Source organism: Saccopteryx bilineata, chromosome 6, assembly GCF_036850765.1.
Source record: "Saccopteryx bilineata isolate mSacBil1 chromosome 6, mSacBil1_pri_phased_curated, whole genome shotgun sequence".
Classification (NCBI taxonomy): Eukaryota; Metazoa; Chordata; class Mammalia; order Chiroptera; family Emballonuridae; genus Saccopteryx; species Saccopteryx bilineata.
In genome coordinates, this window is record NC_089495.1 from 197,274,680 (window position 1) to 197,296,697 (window position 22,018).

General features: G+C 50.4%; 1 protein-coding gene across 13 annotated transcripts in view; it reads left to right on the forward strand.

Annotated features, from left to right (window-relative positions):
• The window catches only part of PTPRT (protein tyrosine phosphatase receptor type T), a 956,692-nt gene that overhangs the window by 837,595 nt on the left and 97,079 nt on the right, over nt 1-22,018 (forward strand). For all 13 annotated transcript variants that reach the window (XM_066235857.1, XM_066235861.1, XM_066235858.1 and 10 more), the window contains one exon: nt 12,461-12,609. In XM_066235857.1, the coding sequence (XP_066091954.1) occupies nt 12,461-12,609 (149 nt within the window). The remainder of the gene's footprint in view (nt 1-12,460; nt 12,610-22,018) is intronic.

Genomic DNA, 22,018 nt, shown 5'->3' on the forward strand with positions numbered 1-22,018 from the left:
TGCAGACACGGTTTTATTTGCTAGGTTCTTGTGGGTTTTTTTTTTTTAACTTAATGTAATCCAGAGAGCAATTTTCCGTGTTGTTGCATAGTTTTCATTTGTAATGGCACTCCATCATTTTAATAGCTGCATAATATTCCATCCTGGGGAATGCACCATCATTTACTGAACCGGTCCCCTAGTGTTAGACGTTTATGAGGCTGTAAGTGATCGTTTGCTCTTCAGGGAAAGGAGGCTCTGTCGGACAGAGGACCGGAGCTCAGCCTGCACCTGGTTCCTTTACCTGTCGTCTGAGTTTCAGATGAACCCTTCTGGGTCTCTACCCCTCATCTATTAAATGAAAGAAATCATCACCCCCTTATCGTGTGGCTCTGAGGATTACAGATGTTTTCAAGGTACCACGCAGATGCTGGTGTCTACTAAACGTTACTCATACATTTGTTTAGATTCACCAGTGGTTCTAAACCAGGGCTGCTCTGCTCCCCACGCCCACCCGGGGAACGTTAGGCAGTGTCTGGAGATATTTTTTTATTGTCACACCTAGGGCTGGGGGAGCTACTGACATCTAGGGCAGAGGTCCCCAAACTATGGCCTGCGGGCCTTATGTGGCCCCCTGAGGCCATTTATCCAGCCCCGCCGCACTTCCGGAAGGGGTACCTCTTTCATTGATGGTCAGTGAGAGGAGCATAGTTCCCATTGAAATACTGGTCAGTTTTGTTGATTTAAATTTACTTATTCCTAATTTTAAATATTGTATTTGTTCCTGTTTTGTTTTTTTACTTTAAAATAAGATATGTGCAGTGTGCATAGGGATTTGTTCATAGTTTTTTTTATAGTCCGGCCCTCCAACAGACTGAGGGACAGTGAACTGGCCCCCTGTGTAAAAAGTTTGGGGACCCCTGATCTAGAGGATAGAGGTCAAGGATGCCGCCAACCATCCCGCAATAACACAAGAGGGCCCACACAATGGAGGGTTACCCCACCTAAAATGTCAGCAGTGGCAAGGCTGAGAAGCCTCCGGAGTAAATGAAGCTGTGTTTTCCAGTGTTATCTACGTAACATACACATGTTTTCTCTTGTATAGTTGTTGCATTCAAGTCCCAGGAAAGGGAGAGTCCTGGATTACAGGGTATATTAGACCCACTGGCAGTTTTAGGAGCAGGGTGAGGTGGGGATGGGAATAAGGTCTAAAGCGACTGACTGAGAAAAGAGAGCAGTGGAATGGGATATGTTCCCCCAGGGCAGGGGAGAGGACACTCCACAGACCATCAGCTCTCAAGGGGTGGTCCCAGCACCTCCCAGGAACTTGGAAATGCAAATTTACCGGCCCCTGCCTCAGACTCACTACTCAGACACTCTGTGGGTGGAACCCAGCACCTCCTGGTGTAACACACTGTCCAGGGGGTTCTGATAGGTAACCCCAAGTCTGAGAATCACCACCATCTGCAGGAAAAGGCCAGCTTGTCGAATAGCAAGTAGGGCCTGTTGACGTATGGGCAGTGTGTGCAGCAATGAAGTGTCTGGTCTCCGTCCTGGGGAGGCCGAAATATGAGACCGAGCAGCGGGATAGGAATGATAAGTGCCGTGCCTTAACTCCTGCACTTAGTAAACATTTTCAACGCTTTGCCCGCATCGCGCCAAGAAAGTGCTGAACTAGACGCTAGAGGAAAGACGAATACGAACTTATGTGTGTGTTGTGTAAGTTATCGTCACGAAGGGTGACGAGAGGGGGCAGGCGAAGGACTAGGATGCAAAACCAGGAGAAATTAACATTTATTATTTCCAGTCATCACAGTAACCCTGTGAGCTGGGGCTTACCAAATCCTAATCTACAGGGGAGGAAACCGAGTCTTCGTCTCATAGGGATGGAGACGGGGTCGTGGTGCCCCAGCTGGTTAGCACCAGGGGCCGGAGTCCCTGGCATTTGCACAGCGCCAAGAATAGACGGCCGTTCGCCCAGCCGTGGGGCTTGGGGCCCAGGGGCCTGAGAGCACTCAGGGCAGTTCCCAGGGCTGGATCCCAGTCTGTCCTCACTCTCTCAGGAGGCATTTAGTAACCTCCTCGTTGCTTGTTATTTAACACATACATAGATCTTATTTGGTGGGTGACATATTCTGTCGGAGGGACATGGATATTTATAAATCAATGTCTGCTGCAAATGGTCTTAAGCATTCACTATGATCATTCCCACTTGACAGATGAGAAAACTGAGCTGTCAAGAGGTTAAGTCATTGGCCACATAGCTAGTGAAGGGTTGGAGCCAAGAGTTGAACCCAGGCAGTCTGGCTCCAGAGCCCATGCTGTTCCCGCTCAGTTCGGCTTCAGGATCCAAGCGGTAGCGTGGCCCTAGGCCCAGGGAGAGGAGGGCCTTGCGTCTGTCCTGGGCTCTCTCCTATGCCGGTTCCCCTGCCAGCCCCAGAAGATGGCCAGACCAGGCCTGCCCCTGCCCCTGCCCCGACAGGAAAGAGTGTGAGGTGTAGGAGGGCCCACGCAGGCACAGAAGACAGAGAGGCAGCCACAGGCAGAAGGGAGAAGCAGAGACGGACGGGTAGAGGCACAGACTTGGAGAGCAGGACAGCAGAGAGATGGAGGTCACAGAGGCAGTTGCCAAGGTCCCTTGGCCTTTCAAACTGCAATAAGAGCTGCTGCTATTGGCCTTGGCCGGTTGGCTCAGTGGTAGAGCGTCGGCCTGGCGTGCAGAAGTCCCGGGTTCAATTTCCAGCCAGGGCACACAGGAGAAGCACCCATCTGCTTCTCCAACCCTCCCCCTCTCCTTCCTCTGTCTCTCTCTTCCCCTCCCGCAGCCAAGGCTCCATTGGAGCAAAGATGGCCCAGGCGCTGGGGATGGCTCCTTGGCCTCTGCTCCAGGCGCTAGAGTGGCTCTGGTCGCAACAGAGTGACGCCCCAGAGGGGCAGAGCATCGCCCCCTGGTGGGCAGAGCATCACCCCCTGGTGGGCGTGCCAGGTGGATCCCGGTCGAGCGCATGCGGGAGTCTGTCTGACTGTCTCTCCCCGTTTCCAGCTTCAGAAAAATACAAAAAATAAAATAAAAATAATAATAATAATAAAAAGATCTGCTGCTATTGCTTCTATAACTTTGCCTTTCTGGTGGAAGCACAGAGAGGCCCCGAGGGAGTGTGATGGGGGTCAGAAAGGAAAGACCACCAGCTATGTTCAGAATCAGTGCCCGGTAGAGGTAACGAGCAGACAGGTTGTGTCTTGCCTGCAGGATGGGAATGGGTGTGAACGTGAGCTTGCTGGTTGCGTGTGTCTGTGCGTGTGTGTGCGTGTGGCGTGTTTGCCTGGAGAGGAAGGGAGCCAGCTGAGAAAGCTGGGGACAAGGACAGGCATATGTGGGTCTGTGGCTGAACAAGACGTAACAAGGAGTCTCCGAGGACAGTCAGGAGCCTGGCTGCCTGAGTTTGAATCCCGGCTCCATCTCTTGAAGACTGGCTGACTTTGGGTGAATTATTTCCGCTCCCTTTGCTTCACTCTTTGATCTCCTCGAGTTGAGATGTCACTTCAACCTCATAACGTTATTAGGAGAATTAAAGAAGTTCATGCACTGTGCTTGTTAAAAGCCTTGAACAGCGCTTGGCATGGAATAAGTGCTATAAAACTGTTTATGAAATAAGTGAAATAAATGTAGGATTTATTGTTTCCTGGGCATTGCATTCGTTTTCTAAGGCTGCCGTCACAAAGTACTGCCAGCAGGATGGCGTAAAACAATAGAATTTATTCTCGTACAGTTCTGCGGGGTAGATGTCTGAAATCAAGGGGTCCCAGGGTCGCGCGCCTCTGACACTCTGAGTAGAAAGCTTCCCCGCCTCTTCCTAGTTCCTGGTGGTGGCTGGCAGCCCTTGTCATCCCCGGTCTGACAGCTGCATCCCTCCAATCTCTGCCTCTGTCACCACATGACCTTCTCCTTGTGTGTCTCTACCCAAATGACCCTCTTCTTGTAAAGACACCAGTCGTAATAGATTAGAGTCCATCCTAATGACCTCCGCTTAACTTCATTACGTCTGTAAAGACTGTTTACAAATAATGTCACATTCATAAGCGCCAGAGGTCAGGACATCAACATATCTTTTAAGGGGGATACCATGAAGCCCACAGCAGTCATTTAAAAAGCATCAGTTCTCGCTGTGGCTCTTAGATACCAGCTCCCTCTGTAGACCAGTCAACACCCAGAGAGGTGAAAGGACGTGTCCATGGTAACTCCGTGAGTTATTTGGAAACCCAAGGCTGGCCCCCCGAGAATTCTGCCTTCTGGTCCTCTGGTCCTCCATTCACTGATGAAACAGGATAAGGACTCTTCTTTACTCATTCGAACCGCTGTCGAGTGGGTTCTCAACATCGGGGTTCTCAAACTGTCACAGGCATTATTACAATTGCCTGGAAGAGTTTCTGACTCAGTAGGTCAGGGGCAGGGCCAGAAACATTGTGTTTCTAGTACGTTTCCAGGTGAAGCTGGCGCCACCGGCGCAGAGACCACAGCCGCAGAACCGCTGTTCTCCATCCGCGGTGCTCAGGTGCGGTGGCCGACGCTAATCCCCTGGAGAACTTTTAAAAACCCCAGACGTTTGGGCGACACCCCAGACCAATGACATTAGAATCTCATCAGTGATTTCGAAAGCTCCCCACACGACTTGTGCCGCCGAGGCTGAGAAGCATAGCTCTAGACGACAGACATCAAAGGATGTATTTAGGGAGAAGCCATCCTTCAGGGCATCTGCTTCCAAGGATTCGTAGTTAATCCATAATGTGGCTATTTAAATTAACATGGCTGCTTCCTGTATTTAAAAGATTATCATGCCAAGCCTTGGCTGAGTAGCTCAGTTGGTTAGAGCATCGTCCTGATACACCCAAGATTGTGGGTTCAATCCCCGGTCAGGGCATGTACAAGAATGAACCAATGAATGCATAAATAAGTGGAACAACAATTTGATGTTTCTCTCTCTCTCTCTTTCCCTCTCTCTCTAAAATCAATCAATAAATCATTTTTAAATATATATATATATTTTTTATTACCAGACCAGACAGCACTATTGAGTTCTTACCAGGCACCACGCCCTGGGGGAAATGCTTTACTCAGTCACTTAGCATTTCACCTTCACAGCCATCTTCCAGGGGGGCACTGCTGTTACCTGCGTTCTACAGACAGGAGGCGACTGCCACACAGAGAGACAAGGAGTCACCAGCACCAAAGCCGGTGTGTGAGCTGCTCCATCACCCTGCCTCCCAGCATAAGGGAACACGGCGTGCTCCCTGGTCAGCCCTGTGCACGCCCATACCCTCGTTCACGCTGTCGACTCTGATGTGGTACAGCCCCAATGATAGTAATTCTGAGTTAGTGGGCTTTGGATGAATGAGGTCTCGCTGCCTTCGGAAGGGACTAGAATCGTGCGCACCCTGGACTGAGTTTGCACGTCCGATGCCATCCCGAAAAGGAAGGTGGAGGAAAGTTTAACAGGCATCCCGAGCCGCAGGCAGAAAGCAGGGTTGGGTCCTGTGGCTTCCACCAAGGGGGCTGTGTGTCTCAGCTAAGCCCCTCCTCTGCCTGGGCCTCAGTTCCTTCTGGAAAAGGAGAGGATGGCTCCGTTCCCTCCCAGCTCTGAGGTGTAACTTGCATTGGAGGGCCAGTCATGTCAGCAGAGCAGCTTCCTGGCTTCAGAGGGCATAACGCCAGCTTTGAACACGAGTAGAGTCTCGACTGGATATTTTATCGTCTGCCTCCTGTGGGCAGGGGTCGCTGTCCGGATCCCGATCTTGGTGTTATCCTAGGAGAGTCTGCCCAGAGATGCAAATGGAGAATGCGTGAGGGGAAGGGCCCTGTGGGGGACGGGAAAGGGTGCCTGGTCAGGTCCCCAGGGGACCTCATGGCTCTTCTCATCCGAGGAAGAACCAATGATGGAACCCCAAGACTCTTCCCCCACTGGTCTGGGGCCTCCTGTGCTTCGTCCAGAACAGATTCAAAAGTTCTGCGGAATCGAGTCACTGGGATGCCCTAGTTTCTCTTGTCTAAGGGGTTTCTCTCTCTCTCTCTCTCTCTCTCTCTCTCTCTCTCTCTCTACTTGAACTCCTCCAACGAGAGGGAGGCCGTTATCTCCAAAAGTCTAAACAGGGTCAGGGTCATGTCTGGCTTTTCGCATCATAGTCACCTTCTGCGTAGCAGCCACTAGTACCAAGTAGATGCTCGTTCATTCAACACCTGCCCAATGGCTTCATGCACAAAGTGGAAGAAACTAATCATGTTGGGAAGGGAACAGTGAACTTCTAAGAAGTGGGGACATTTGAGTTGAGCCTTCAAAGATGAAGAGAAGGTTGCCCAAGGGGGAAAAAAAATGGGAAAGACAATTCAGGCTTTAGATGCTTCCAGAGAGACCCACACAGTTCTACTTTGCTAGAAATTTCTTCTCAGCAAGCCAAGCTGGTTCTGATTCTGCGCCCCGGAGCCACACAGAGCCAGAATCCAGATGTGTGAAGAGGGCACTCCTGGATAGTCCGTCATCATGAGAAACATGCCTGTTTGTTTCAGCCCCTCCTCTCCAAGCGTGATGTCAGCACCCTCTCCAGCCCAGCAGCCCCCTCCCTGGAGCCATCCCACCTGCCACTGTCCCTCATAAGGAGCGGTGGGTGCTCTGAATAGACCACAGGACTCACGGACATATCCCTGCCACCGACCCTCACTCGGCTAACCAGCAAAGGTCGGAAAGACCTCAGAGTGATCAGTTAGAACGTCCAGAGTCGCTGCCACGCCACCCTGTCCCCACCTGTCAGAAGCAGTAACCTTCAGAACGCTACGTCTTCAAACATTCTTCAGCTCCAGAGAGGCACCAGCAGAGGAACGTGGAGGCGAGTGCATGCTCTCTTTTTACCAGCTTCTGGTACCCCCTGCTGGCGAAACTGGGGGACTCAGTTGGCAAGAATCTCAGGACAAAGAGAAAAAAGAAATGCCAAGTTTGCAAAGTCACAAATACTGCGTCTTGAAGGATCTGAGGATTCCGTGAGTTATGTAACCATTCCGGGGACCATGTGACTATTTTATAAGGTTTAAAAAAAAAATAGAGAGAGAGGGAGGGGGAAAAGAATCTCTGACTCTTATGAACATCCGATTACTTCTTCAAGCATCCCCCAGAGTTCTGTGACAACCACAGGAAGGAAAAAGCTAAGTTGTTAGCCAGAAATATTCCTAAGTATAAATATCCTAGATCACAAAGCAGCCTCCTCCAGGGTTTTTGTCCCGTTTCCTCGTGTGTGTCTGGTTGTAAGTGGTTGTAATTTGCGGGCAGAGTCGGACGGCAATCTTTCTGCACTTCACCTGGTAGCGTTTTAAATCTTAAAATTACACAACAGATTTATTGAGCACCAGCTGTGTGCCAGGCTCTCTGCAAGAAACAGGAGCTGGTGCAAGGAGTCAAAAGCCCTTCATTTGAGAGGCTCTCGCCCTAGTGGGCGGGAGAGTCGAACCACCGCGTGTGGACCTGTCAAGTGCTTAGGTGACATGGCAACCAGGCCTTCGTTGGTCTCCTGACAGGACACGCACCAGCTATCCGGTCTCTCATAGCTCCGTGGGTTTCTCCTCCTCCTCGGCTCTTAACACCTCGGTGATTTCATATTTGTTCTGTGTTATCTGCTGAGGGCCCATCTTTGCCGTTAGCCTCTGCGGTCTTGGGAAGGTCAAGGTTATGTCTAGCGATTTGTCACTGTCACCTTCTGCCATCTAGCAGAGGTTGGCCCGTGTAGGTGCTCCATAAATAGTTGCTCAATGGATGAGTCAACCAAGCAGAAAAAACCGCAGATCCGTTTTAGAGGGGAAATGTCAAGAAGCTGTGACCTTGGGATGCCACTGAGCCTTGAAGGGTGAAGGGGAGGAGGTGGCCAGTGGAGGAGAATGGGGACGGATGAACGAAACAGCGGACTGAGGAATGGTTGCAGAAGGCGGAGGAGTAGGCGGTGTCTGGGGAAAGGAGATCGGTGTGGACGGTAGGCTGAACTGACGCTTGGAGCCGCAGTCCGAGGGTCTCGTGCGCCCTCCTCACTGGGTTGGATCTTCCCCTCACTTAGAAGGGAGGGAAAATCAATTAAACTCGATGGCAATAAGAGAGGATTTAAGTTTTCCTTTAGTGTAGAGAAGATTTTTCACTACTTAAATTTTGAATTCTGATAAGGCTAGGTCCCCAAACTGTGGTTTTGTGTTTGACTTCCTTCTGTAGTCCCTCCGTTTCCACTTCGTAGTGTGTTTACCTTTTGCTGAAACACCTGTCTATACATTTTTAAATCATTCTATGGCATTATTATCACCGTGAATATGTTGTGTCAGCCATGGGCTAAGTCCTGGGGATGTCACATGTCAGTTTTTACAACTCAGTTGTCCGATTTTTATTTCTATTCCTTTTTCTTTTTCTTTTCTTTTTTTTTTTTTTTTAGAGAGAGAGAGTCAGAGAGAGGGATAGACAGGGGCAGACAGACAGGAATGGAGAGATGAGAAGCATCAATCATTAGTTTTTTGTTGTGCATTGCAACACCTTTGTTGTTCATTGATTGCTTTCTCATATGTGCCTTGACCGTGGGCCTTCAGCAGACCGAGTAACCCCTTGTTCGAGCCAGCGACCTTGGGCCCAAGCTGGTGAGCTTTGCTCAAACCGGATGAGCCCGCGCTCAAGCTGGCAACCTCGGGGTCTCGAACCTGGGTCTTCCGCATCCCAGTCCAATGCTCTATCCACTGCGCCACTGCCTGGTCAGGCCAGTTGTCTGATTTTTAAATACATGCTTTGGAGAGGCTCAATTTTTCATGTTATTACCCCGGTGTTCAGAACTACCCAAACAGTTCTGTAAGAATGCCGTTTCTCATAGATGCAGCAAGGCCCTTTCTTATTATTGTTAATATTATCTCTTCGGAAAGTAGTAATTTGTGCCCAAGACAACCCTCTCCATATTCTTTCGCCCTGAATGGAATGAGATCGGTTAGGAGTCCCGCCCCCAAGGAAATATCAAAGACTCCAATACATTCTCACTTATATTTTATTTTAAAGTTTACTCTCTTATATGATTTCCCTTTATTTCCTGCCGGGGCCGTGTGAGCAGAGCTTACACAGAGGCAAGGCATCTGCTGTCTATCTTTTTAAACCGATGATCAAGAAGGTCACATATACATTTTTAAACATATTCCTTTTTGATAATGAATGAAGAATAAAACTCCGAAATGTCATCAGTAGCAGAATCACTCATTTTCCTGTCGTTGGCATTCCCCTTCTCCATCGGGGATGGTGAGAAAAGGCCCAACTGGTCGCGTGCTTCATGACCTGTTTTCCCGTCTGCCTGGAGCAGCTTCCCTCGTGGACAGTATGCCTGGGGTCAGAGCATTGTAACCAGAAGGTGCGCTCCTGTTCCCACGCGCCCCGCTTTCCCCAGGCCAATGGGGCGGGGACGAGGAACTTGCATTCAAACTGTGGCCAAAGGCGGGCAGTGAAATCTCTTCTTTTCTTCCTGGTGGGGGCTTCCTGCTCCAGATTCCCTGTCCCTGCTCCTTCAGCGGGCTCCCTACTTTCAAAGCTAGATCTGCTCGGACTCCGTGTCCCCATCTTCCAGTTGGGTTCAGCTAATGAGAGTCACGGCTGGAGGTCGGAGGGAGAGGGGAAGAGGTGGCCGGGGCAGGTATGCCTCTAGTTTGCTCCTTGTGACATCATCCAGGATCGAATGGCCCCTTCGAGCGGAGGCCGGTTCTGTGCAGGTGGCCCCTCCTCTTCCTCGACTCTGTCCCTTTGGCTCCTGTTGCCTCTACTTTCCATCTGGACGGACACGTGGTCAGCAGCTCTCCTGTCCCTGTATTGCGCTTTGGGCTCTCCTGCAGCCTCCGCCCTTTTGTTGGTGGTTCTTCTGTGCATAAGCTCTTCCTGGATTACCCTCATGTACACGTGTCATGTGTCACTCTCCCGTGCAAGCTGCGCCCAGATCAAGGGACCCATGCGCAGAAGCATACTCTCATACTGCCAAACCAGACCTGTTCCTAGACAGACTCCTCTAAAATACTTCTAAGTCCAGCTTGATCCTTTCCTTTATACTGCTTCTGACAGGGAGATTATAACCTCTTGAAACAGCCTATTTCGTAAGCAGGAGGGCTCAGCCCGGGAAAATTATTATTTCCTACATGGCCCTGAATTTGACCTCTCTGGGACATCTGTTCTTTTTTTTTTTTTTTTTTTGTATTTTTTCGAAGCTGGAAACGGGGAGGCAGTCAGACAGACTCCCGCATGCGCCCGACCGGGATCCACCCAGCATGCCCACCAGGGGGCAATGCTCTGCCCATCTGGGGCATCGCTCTGTTGCAACCAGAGCCATTCTAGCACCTGAGGCAGAGGCCACAGAGCCATCCCCAGCGCCCAGGCCAACTTTGCTCCAATGGAGCCTCGGCTGCGGGAGGGGAAGAGAGAGACAGAGAGGAAGGAGAGGGGGAGGGATGGAGAAGCAGATGGGTGCCTCTCCTGTGTGCCCTGGCCAGGAATTGAACCCGGGACTCCTGCACGCCAGGCCGACGCTCTACCACTGAGCCAACCGGCCAGGGCTGTTCTTTTCGTGGTAAGATGAGCGTGGCCAAGACTGAATTTGAAACCAAATTCTGTGAAAAACGGAGAAGGAAACCTGGAAGAATTTGGCCTCAAGATACGCAATGTGTAACCCATCACCTCGCATATCCCAGGAACATAATAATTATATTTAGATTTAGATGCATAAATGTCAGGAATACTCAGAGGGACTGTGTTGTCCTTTAGAAATATTTGAAGAAGTGTGAAAGGCAAGAGGAGTTAGTCATATTTCTCTCTCTCTCTCTCTCTCTCTCTCTCTCTCTCTCTCGATAGACCTAAGACAAATCAGTTAAAATTAAGGGAAGTAGATTTCAAATCCATATAGAGAAAGAACATTTCAATCAACCTTTTAGCTCCCTGGTGAAGTATCAAAGTGTCCATATGGATGGAGACTTTGATATATCCCTTGACATAACCCAAGGATTTCACAGCGTGGCTGCTGGAGGTGGATTCAGACACTGGGATGTCGCTGGTCCAGTGGTGCTGATACAAACACAGGAATAGCAGCTGCCGCGTGTAGAGCATTCACTATGCGCTAGGCACGGCTCCGTGTGTGTGTCACGTATGCCTCTTCATTCGCTCAGCGTTCTGAGTTGGGGCCCGTTATTCACCACAGTAGACAGAGGAAGAGTTCAGAACTTCGGCAGGTTAATGAACTTGCCCTGGGTCACGCCGCTGGCAGGTGGTAGACGTAGGATAAGAGCCTTAGTCTGCCTGGTGCCGGAACCAATGGCTTTCACCTTCGGTGGACAGTGTCACAATCACCTGGGGAGCTTGGTGGCCATGCAGAGGTCCAGGCACTGTCCTACCTCCATAAGCCTGGGCCTGTGTGTGTGTGTGTGTCCAGCCCTTTAAACGATTCCAATTTACACCAGCGTCTGAAAACACTGCTCTGAACGAGTATTATTACAGCCTCCCACGGGAAAGCTATCGCCCAAGTTCAGCTTCCACTTTTCTCCTTTGGAGCTACAAGACTAACTAACCTCCACCCTCACCCACTGGCAACCGCCAACCCCTACTTTGGTCTACGATTGTTTCCTGGGTGATTTCGTGAGCTTAGTCCCTGAGAACAGCCAGAGTCCATTTAAGCCTCACTCAGAGCTGTGGGAACAGGAGATCAAGCTGGCCTCCCCCTCCCTCTGACGCAGAGTGAAGGAAGCGTCACGCACATCTCACTGAATTCCCGTTCTAAGCTCATCTACAGAGCACACCCAGAGCTGGGGATGCTTATCCTGTTTCTGAGAGAACGGAAGCCACTAATGGTTTTTTTTGTTTGTTTTGTTTTGTTTTTGTATTTTTGTATTTTTCTGAAGCTGGAAATGGGGAGAGACAGTCAGACAGACTCCCGCATGTGCCCGACCGGGATCCACCCGGCACGCCCACCAGGGGCGACGCTCTGCCCACCAGGGGGCGATGCTCTGCCCCTCCAGGGCATCGCTCTGCCGTGACCAGAGCCACTCTAGCACCTGGGGCAGAGGCCAAGGAGCCATCCCCAGCGCCCAGGCCATCTTTGCTCCAATGGAGCCTTGGCTGCGGGAGGGGAAGAGAGAGACAGAGAGGAAGGAGGGGGGGTGGAGAAGCAAATGGGCGCTTCTCCTATGTGCCCTGGCCGGGAATCGAACCCGGGTCCCCCGCACGCCAGGCCGACGCTCTACCGCTGAGCCAACCAGCCAGGGCCCACTAATGGTTTTAGGAGGGTTTAGGTTTATCCCACCTTGACATTGGAGGGCCCACCTGGACCCTGTTTCTGGAGGCTGACCCAAGTGTGGGGCTGAGGGTGGCGGATGCGGGAGGAGAGCAGTCCAGTCCTCTGAATGCTTCCGTGCAGCTGGCACCGTCTGACTGTGGTTCTTCCCCTTGCACATGTCCCAAAGGAAGCTGGCCAAGAAGCAGAAGGAGACGCAGAGCGGAGCCCAGAGGGAGATGGGGCCTGTGGCCTCGGCCGACAAACCTAGCGCCAAGCTCAGCTCCGGCCGCAACGATGAAGGCTTCTCATCCAGCTCCCAGGACGTTAACGGATTCAGTAAGTAGAGCCAGCCGAGGGGAGGCAGGGTCTGTGGTCCGGCTTGACCCTAGCACCTCTGCCGAGGACCCCTCCCAGCGGGCGGGGGCGGCTGTAGGGCTTCGGGTCGGGATGCTTCCCTGGGATGATCCGGGATGAACGTTGTCACTGGCAGAACGTTGGGGCCACCCTTCCCGAGGTGAAAAGGAGAATTTCAGAATCTGCCCGAAAGTGGGGGCAACTATGTGAAAGACTTGGGGATATAAATAGAGACCGGTTAAAACGAATAATAGTAAAAAAAAAAAAAAAAAAGGAGGAGGGGGACATGGACACGGTTATGCACTTGAGAAAAACATGCCATATTGAATTGTCGTTTTCAATATAGCGTTTCACATAAACCGTGCACGGTAGGTGAGTCACGGGTTATTATGCCTCTGTTTTGAATGCTTGGGACACTGAGGCACAGAGAAGTGACTTCTCTCAAGCCCCAGGGCCGAGGAGTACCGTGTTCAGACCTTGCCTCCCGAACCTTGGCCAGCCCCAACCTGCAGCCAGGGCACCAAGTGGCATTTGGTCAAGAGCTCTTGAGCCCTCTCGCCATGAATCCAGGACCCCAAGCCAACGGAAATGACTAAGATGTCAGGGTTGACTGTCCTCCAAAGGACAGCCTCCCAATTGGGAACCTAAAGTTCCCTGGTGACCAGACCCAAGAGAGCTAGCTGGCTTTGCTTCTTATATCTCTGCCGGCCAGTTTGTTCCCTGGGTTTCATGGAAATGCTGGTTCCCCGGCCTCTGCCCCACACTGGGGAATGCAGGAAGGCCAAAGGAAGTGAGCATGGACAGGTGGCCTCCACCCACTGTGTCAACGGCAAACGGAAGAAACCGTACTTGGTAAAAAAAAAAATCGCTTTGGATGTGGTCAGTTTGGGATGATGGGATCTATGAGGAGGCGAAGGAAGGAGAGAAGCAGACGTTTGTTGAGCGCCTTCCTCCTCACCTCAGCCAGGTTAGTGTTCCCCTTTCGTAGACAAGGGACCCAAGACTCAGTGTATTTTCCTGACCTTCCCAGGGTCTGACGGTAGCTGGGATCCATTGTTCTGCACCTTCCAGGCAACACAGAACCAACCCATCCGAGGCAGTTCTCAAGATGCCGTACCTCAGCCCCACGGCTCCCCCACTGAGCCGAAGCCCCCTGAGGAGGAGGGGAGGGTGGGGAGGCGGGCTAGGAGGCAGTGTGGAGTACGGGTGCACACGTGTGGGTTCTGTGCAAGCCACACGGGGTTCTTACAGGCGCCCTGGTAAGAACGCTGGACTTCAAGGAGGGAAATAGCTTTTTCAAATAGTGATGTGCTGCCTTAGAAGAGAGAGCTTTGTTTTAACCCTAGAAAAAGTTGAGGGGGGAAACAGTAAACTGACTACTCTCATAGCTTTTATCTGGCTTCGCCAATGGCTCACGTTTGCGATATTTGTGCTCTCCCCTTCTCTCTCTCTCTCTCTCGTATATATATACATACACACACTCATTTAGAAATAAGGTGTGGACCACATGACACTCTGCCTCTGGAAAATTCAGTATGTGTTTTCTAAGAACTAGGACAGCTCTTCGACACACCCACAAACTTATCTTACCCAAGAATGGAACCTTATTTCAACATCTCATGTACCAGCCAGTAGTGAATGTCCTCAATGGCCCTAAAGTGTACTTTATTATTATTATTAATTATTATTATCATCATCATCATTATTATTATTTTAATCCAGGATCCAGCGGAAGTGCTCACGTTGCATTTGGTCACCCTGTCTCTCCGTTCACTTCCTTCTAGAATAGCCCCCCCCCTGCTTTATCTTTCAGGATGCTGACATTGTTTCTTTCAAGTGTAGACCAGTTGTCCCATAGAGTGTCCCACAGTCCAGGTTTATCTGAATTTTTTCATCGGGATCACATCCAGATGAAACATGATGGCAAAAAAAACCATGAAGGGATGGGAGTGCTTCCCTTTGCATCCTGTCCAAGGACCCACACTGCCACTTGGCCCATGACTGACGACACTAAATCTGAGTGCTTCTCGTGGTTGAGAAGGGCTTTCAAAGACAGAGTCTAATGGCACATGTTAATGGTCTCACGAGCAAATATCTAACTCCCGTTTTTCTCAGCGTGCTGAGCAGGTTTGCTGTCTGCGAAGCCCGCGCCAGACCTTCCTCCATTCTCAAGCATGGTGAACTGCTGGGCTTCATACTTTCCCTGGGGACCAGGAGGAGGGGATATTGACATAGGCCAGCAGAGGCGGGACAGGGGTAATGAGGAAATGGTCTTGGGGAGTCCTTCCCGAGCCCTCCAGCCTCTGGCTGTAGGAGCTGGTCACTGAGTCTCCTGCACTGGCCCAGGGCAGGTCTAGCCGACGGGACAGACTGGCGAATGCTGCCCATTCACCCAAAACCTTTCCTGGGCAGGCCAGTCTCTTGGGCACATTTTTTTTTTCCATTTGTCAGAATGTCCTTGGAGGACTCTGAGTGTCAAAAAGATTACGGTCCAAGATGCATGATGATCCTTGTGACCCCAAAGTTGTAGGTACGTGATCTTAAACTTTCTGATCTGAAATAGAGATCTGGATGACACCGATTTCTGAGATTCCCAGGGGAAACATTGCTACCGTGTTCCCCGTGGGCTGGCACCGACCTGCAGGAGGAAAGCACCTGAGACTGAGCTAGATCAGCCAGCCAGAGTGGAACAGGGAGCATACTGGAGAGTCGAATTAGATGTTTTAAAGTATTTTAAAACAGATACAGTATTTCCAAATGGTTGGCATGCATGGTACATGTGTGTTTACATGTACACACACACACACACACACACACACACACTGACATATATAGGTATTCATTTTAATGATATTGCTTTTTTTTTCTTTTTTGTATTTTTCTGAAGTGAGAATCAGGGAGGCAGAGAAACAGACTCCCTCATATGCCCAACCAGGATCCATCCGGCATGCCCAGCAGGGGGCGATGGTCTGCCCATCTGGGGCATTGCTCCAGTTGCAACTGGAGCCATTCTAGCACCTGAGGCGGAGGCCATGGAGCCATTCTCAGTGCCCTGGGCCAACTTTGCTCCAATGGAGCCTCGGCTGTGGGAGGGGAAGAGAGAGATAGAGAGAAAGAAGAGGGGGAAAAGTGGAGAAGCAGGTGGGCACTTCTCCTGTGTGCCCTGGCTGGGAATCAAACCTGGGACCTCCACACATCGGGCCGACGCTCTACCGCTGAGCCAACCGGCCAGGGCCGATATTGCGTTTTTAAAAAGAAAGAAAACAAGTTTGAATTGGCATTATACTAGATTATTAAGACATTCTGCCTTTGTTTGAATCAATCGGCATTTTAGGATTCCATCGATGAGTCTAGTGTCCGCAGGCTACCACCACAAATGTTCTCTGGGACTCTTCTAAATGTCCTGGAATGCATCAGGTAGCTTTTAAAATGCCCTTGTGGAACCACCAGAATAAGATTTAAGGGAGAAGAAAGAAATGTAAGTAATACGTACCCTGGAGATGCAGAAATTGCTTCTGAAATCACCCTGATGTATGTAAAATTGAATCTAATTTTGAGGCATTAGGGAAGTGACTGTCTGGTTCTTGCATCAGTGCCTCGAGGAGGCTTCGAGATTATTTGCAAACGTGGAGGAAGCAGTGGGAGAGGCAGAGCAGAGGAAGAGACGTCCCGTTGGACAAGGTCAGAGAAGAGCACGCCCTGAGCAGTTACTTCCTTCCTGAACAGGGGCGCCCTCGCCTGGTTCCAAGTCTGCGTTTCCCCCGCACTGCTTCTATTTTCCGGGGTCCTCTAGTCCAGGTCACTGCTGGGCTAAGTTCTGTAACATGCTTCCCATCAAAACCTCTCGGTTTTGCATCAGGAACAGTGAACCGGCGGCAAGGGGGATGAGGCGTTGTGGTGTATGGGCCATTGCTTTGACATTCTTGGGGGGGGGGAAGAGCGCATGTCCCATCTCAAGGACAAACAATGTGCATTGTTTTCAGTTTAAAGAAATGCTGAGTTTCATCAAGTAATCTGGTTTTGATCTTACTGCCCTGTGTGCCTGGTTGTTATAATTATTATTATTTTTTTTTTCTGAGAACTTTCACTCAGATCATTTGCTGGGTCTTTCTTCTAGTGCTTTCTTCCTATATCTGTGCATAACTCTTCATCTTTGTATCTTTTGTTCATGGTGTCCTCTTCTCTTTGTTCATTTTCAGTCCAAGTCAGAATGCTTCAAAACCGGTCCCGGCTGAATTCCGATGACATGGGCTCTGGTTGTCGGCCCTTCCCATAAAGGCGTTTGACGGGCTCGCTTGCCCACTGGGGACCATTAGTTAGCTCCGTGTCACTTTTCTGCTTCCGTTCTGTGGACTGTGTCCATGTCTGGGAGTGGAGGCATCCATCTCTAACCAGCGTCAGACGCTGGGCCGTCAAGCGCTCTGCTGAGTAAGGAAGCCGCGTGGTTGAGGCCCCAGAGGGAGAACTCAGCAGCCATTTTCCCAGCCCTTGATAGACGCCTGTCCCTGTGCCAGGAGTCTCAGGCACACTTTGGGAAAAGGGGATAATGACAAAAATGAATAAAACGGGGCATCTTTGCACAAATAACAAATGTTTCTTCAAATCATTTTTTCATAGTTGACAAAAGGCCTTTGCAAAACACCGGAGCCGTAGAACCTGTTCTTGCACCGTGAGCTAGCTAGTAGGTTTATTCTTACCCTCACTTTACAGATGAGGAAACTGAGGCTCAGAGAGAAACACCCCCCCCCCCCCCGTGCCCCAGATCACACAGGCATCTGCGCAGTCGCAGTAAGAATCCATCTTTTCTGATGTCGGTTGGGTTCTGTCCCCTCAGCTCTGCAAAGAATACGGGAAAATATCCACTGCAAGTACCTGCGATAACGCAGCTGTAAGAGAAGTGAATAATCAGGAGCAGGAAAACAGAAGCGAATGCAAGAAGGTCAAGGTCAGGTTGTAGTAAAACGGAATTATTGTATGTTAAAAAGTAATCTCAAGATGCAGGCTGGTCATTTTTAAATTCCAGTGTAGCTCTGAGCTTCCTAGTAGCAAAAGCCCGACGAGGAACATAACTTTTGTTGGCACCGACTATGTGCTAGGTCTTATGCTTTATATAAATCTCACTCTTAAGCCTTCTGGAAACCCCATGCATTAAATATGATTCCCATTTTGTAAGTGTGGAAACTTCGTTTCAGGGAACTGAAGTAAATAAGCCTATGGTAGCACACTCATGACGAGTAGCGATGGGAGTGAGTTAGGGTCCTCCGACTCGAGACCCCACGTTTCTTCTCCCGGACCAACCCTCGGTGGCATCCCACCACTCCCCGATGTCCCCAAGGGAGGCTGCTGAGACTGAGAGAGCGCCTGGGTCCACCTCTCCCCTCGCCGGTCAGCAGCTTGGCAAACACCTGGGCAGAGGCTGCTGCTACAGCTGTGCCCTGCAGGGAGGCCAGGGGCCGGGCACGGGCGTGGAGCTGGTCAGGTTCTCACAAGGTGCCAGGCTCTGTGGTAAGCATGGTCAAATGTGCCATCTTAGTCCATTTTCACAGTGACCCTGGACAGTGGGTATGTGTCTTATGAAACCCACTGACAGTTGAGACAGGTGGTGCTCAGAGACATTGAAAGATCTTCGTTAAGTCACGTGGTGAAGAGAGAGTGAGGTCTGGATCCCAGAGCAGGTTCCAGATCAAGTGCTTTCGTCTTTCCTCGAACCTTTCGCTTCCTCTCCACCGCAAAGCTGGGGGAGGCGAGAAGGGAGCTCGAGGCAATAGCCTGGCTGGACAAGTGCCTCATCTGGGCTCCTCTGTCCACTTCAGAGCCTTGACACTTCTTAGAAGCTGGGACTGTAGACTGATGGTCCCATCCTTGGGCATTCCTGAGCTGGACGAAGCCCTGGATTGGTGGTGAGGGAGGTGAGTGAGGAACGGCCTCTGTCCACAGAGAGTTCACAGCCTGGCGGGGCAGACAGGTGGTCCAGCCAGGAGCAGTTTTCCACAGCCTGCTAGAAGAGCCGCGCGACCCTTCCCCTGACTTTGTACCTCCCATGTGACCACTGGGAGGTGGCGCAGGTAGCCTCAGGGGATATTTGCCACTGCTGAGAACGGTGAGCCCTGAAGCCTGACACCTCGCCTGTCTTTCCGCCCAAGGACCGCATCCAGGTGTTTCTTCCAGGCTTGATACCCCACGGGGCGGTTCAGCCGAGATGGAGTTGGTGGTGGTAGAGGGGCTCACCAGGCAAGATTTTAACCCCATGATTTTAGGAACCTGTTATGTAACTAAAGCCATTCAAACGGAGAAGACAGAGCATGACTTTTCAAATGGAGTGGGGACTGGCCGGGGTTAGGATAAACTCCTAAGGAAGCGTCCCTAACCCTTTCAGGAGGGTGGTGAGCCAGCACAGAAACAGGTCTCTGGAGAACCCGGTGTGAGGACCACGGCCTTCCCTGGGGAAACGGGGTTTGCTGCTGAAACCTTCCCTTCATCCGGGAGCCTCTGGGCAGTCGTCCCCCCGGGGGCAGGTCACGCATTATCTGTAATCTCTACAACATCGCTACCAGGTGGGAATCGCTGTCTCGATGTCATAAATAAGGGAGTCTAAGCTCGGTGAAGATAAAGACATTTCTGCTGCCCCAACTTGACCTTCCCCTCTTGTGCTTAAACCCTTCAGTGGCTCCTTGTTGCCCCTCAGGTAGGTAAAGGCTGAAGTCCTCAGAGTGGATTCCTGGGCCCTCCGTGGTTGCTGACCAGTCCATACTCTGACCATTGCTGAACCATCTGGCCCATCTCATACTCACTGAGATTTGTTTGAATGAATGAACGAATGGAAGAATGAATGAATGAATAAGTGAAGGAAGGAAGGAAGGAAGGAATTACGGAACTGGATTTCAAACTAAGGTTTTCTAGCTCCAAGCCCATGTCCGGTTCCAAGTCTTCTGGTAATGAATTCTGTCTTCTTTGAAGCTGAAATCTGCTCTTGTGACTTCCATTCATTCATTCATTCATTCATTCCTGTTTTTGCACACGAGTATGTGTTGGTCAGCAACCACGTGCTGGCCCTTGTCTGGCCTCTGCTGTCACGCAGGGTAATGAAGTCAGTCTTTCTCTTTCTGCCTCCCCCATCCCTCCCCCAGCCCTGTGCCCTGTAGGATCCTCCCCTCAGGCTGAGCAGTCCCCACATCAGCCATCAGCCTTCTTCGGGGACACATTTCTCTTTTGCAATCTGCTCAAAACGTTGATTGGCACCTCTGTCTCCATTTGTTCCGTATCTATGTCCACGACCAACACGAGCCTCTACACTGGGTACACTGGGAGTCATTGCTAGAAGTTCCGAGAGTTGCCGTCACCCTCATGCAGGATTCTTTTTTTTTTTTTTTTTTTTTTTTTTCATTTTTCTGAAGCTGGAAACGGGGAGGCAGTCAGACAGACTCCCGCATGCGCCTGACCGGGATCCACCCAGCACGCCCACCAGGGGGCGATGCTCTGCCCCTCTGGGGCGTCACTCTGTTGCATCCAGAGCCACTCTAGCGCCTGAGGCAGAGGCCACAGAGCCATCCTCAGCACCTGGGCTATCTTTGCTCCATTGAATCGTTGGCTGCGGGAGGGGAAGAGAGAGACAGAGAGGAAGGAGAGGGGGAGGGGTGGAGAAGCAGATGGGCGCTTCTCCTGTGTGCCCTGGCCAGGAATTGAACCCGGGACTCCTGCATGCCAGGCTGACGCTCTACCACTGAGCCAACCGGCCAGGGCCACTCCTGCAGGATTCTAAACTGAGGCTCAGAATAGAATCCACAACTCATGTTTGAATTAACCTCATCACGTACCTGTCTAGTGCAAAGCTCCTAGCTCCCAAACTAGGGCTGCTTCATTCAGCCCAGGCGAAGATGAATTTTGGGGCCCAAGTAAAGGACTTCATATTTCATCCAAGTGGTGTCTTCTTGTTAGATTTGATCCTGTTATTCCAGCGTACTAAGAGATACACACACACAGACACACACACACGTGCGCACGTGCGCGCACACACACACACACATTTTTTTAATCTCACTTAATCCTCCCAGTTTGGGTCCTTAAAATGTAATAATTATTAATATTCATAATACCAGTTATCATCTACTGAGCATTATTTATAAGCCCATTTCCAGCTCAGAGCTTTATACGCATTATCTTAGCACATTGTCATGTTGGGAGGATTGAATGAGTGTTATGATTGTCCCTGATGACTCGTAGGTGAGCAAACTGAGGTTTAAAAAAGCAGGGAACTTGCCCAAAGCTTCATAGCTTTCAATAACTGAGTTGGAACTTAAACCCACGTCTGTCTGACAACCCTAAGCCCGTGGCCAAGATCACTCCCCTCTACTGCGCTTGGTAAGGTAGGTGTTATTATTCCCATTTACAGAGAAGAAACTGAAGTCCTCAGACACCGAGTCATTTGCTCAGAGCCGTGGTTCTCAGAACATGGTCCCCAGATGAGCAGCATCACATGGGAAATTTTTGGAAGTAAATTTTGGGGCCTCACCCCAAACCTAGTAAACCCCAAAGTCACTGTTTCTAACAAGCCTTCCCGGCGATGCTGACACACGTTCAGGTTTGAGAAACCTGAACACATGGTAAGGCACAGGACTGTCAGACTCCCGAGCCTCTTGTTCTTTACGTGCTGAGCAGTCTCGGATAACAGCAGGATTACAGGCACATCGGGAGAGCAAGGCGCTCACTGCCTCTTCCTCAAGGTGGGTTCCCCGAGAAGACATTGCCACTTAGAGGACCTGCAGCCTGCTAACACCTGTGCGTAGCTCTGAGGGTCCCCGAAGACCCGAGGTCCCCTCGCAGCCATCTCTGGAACTTTCTCTCCCTTTGTCTGAACAGCAGACATCCTAAGAGTCAGAATGGAATTTACAAGGAAAAGCAATTATGAGTCACACAGCGAAACCAAGAGCTGCACAGAACATCGTGAAGATGATTTTTTTTCCCCCCTTATTTTAATGCACAGAATTCTGTTAGCAGGCACAATTATATTTTCTGGTTGCTCCAGGATTAAATTGAATCTAGGAAAAGAATTGAATGTTACAAGCTCGCTACCTCCCGTTTTATTGAATATCTTACAGGGATTATTGAATATTTTGCAATCATCCACTTGACTGACAGATTAAAGGACACACTTATTAAGTTCCTGGCAACGCAAAGTGGAAGGGAATTATTTACTCCTTGGAAGTGACAAATGGAAACGTAAGTGGCCTTGAGAAAGCGGATAAATTGTCCATCGCTCCCACTAAGGAGTTAAATGAAGACAAGTGTCGGAGAAGGACACCAGACTCAAAAAGGATAGAATAGATCATCAAAACCAAAAGGTGTCATTGGACACCGTCTGATCCAACTCCTCATCCGAAAGATGGAGGGTCGA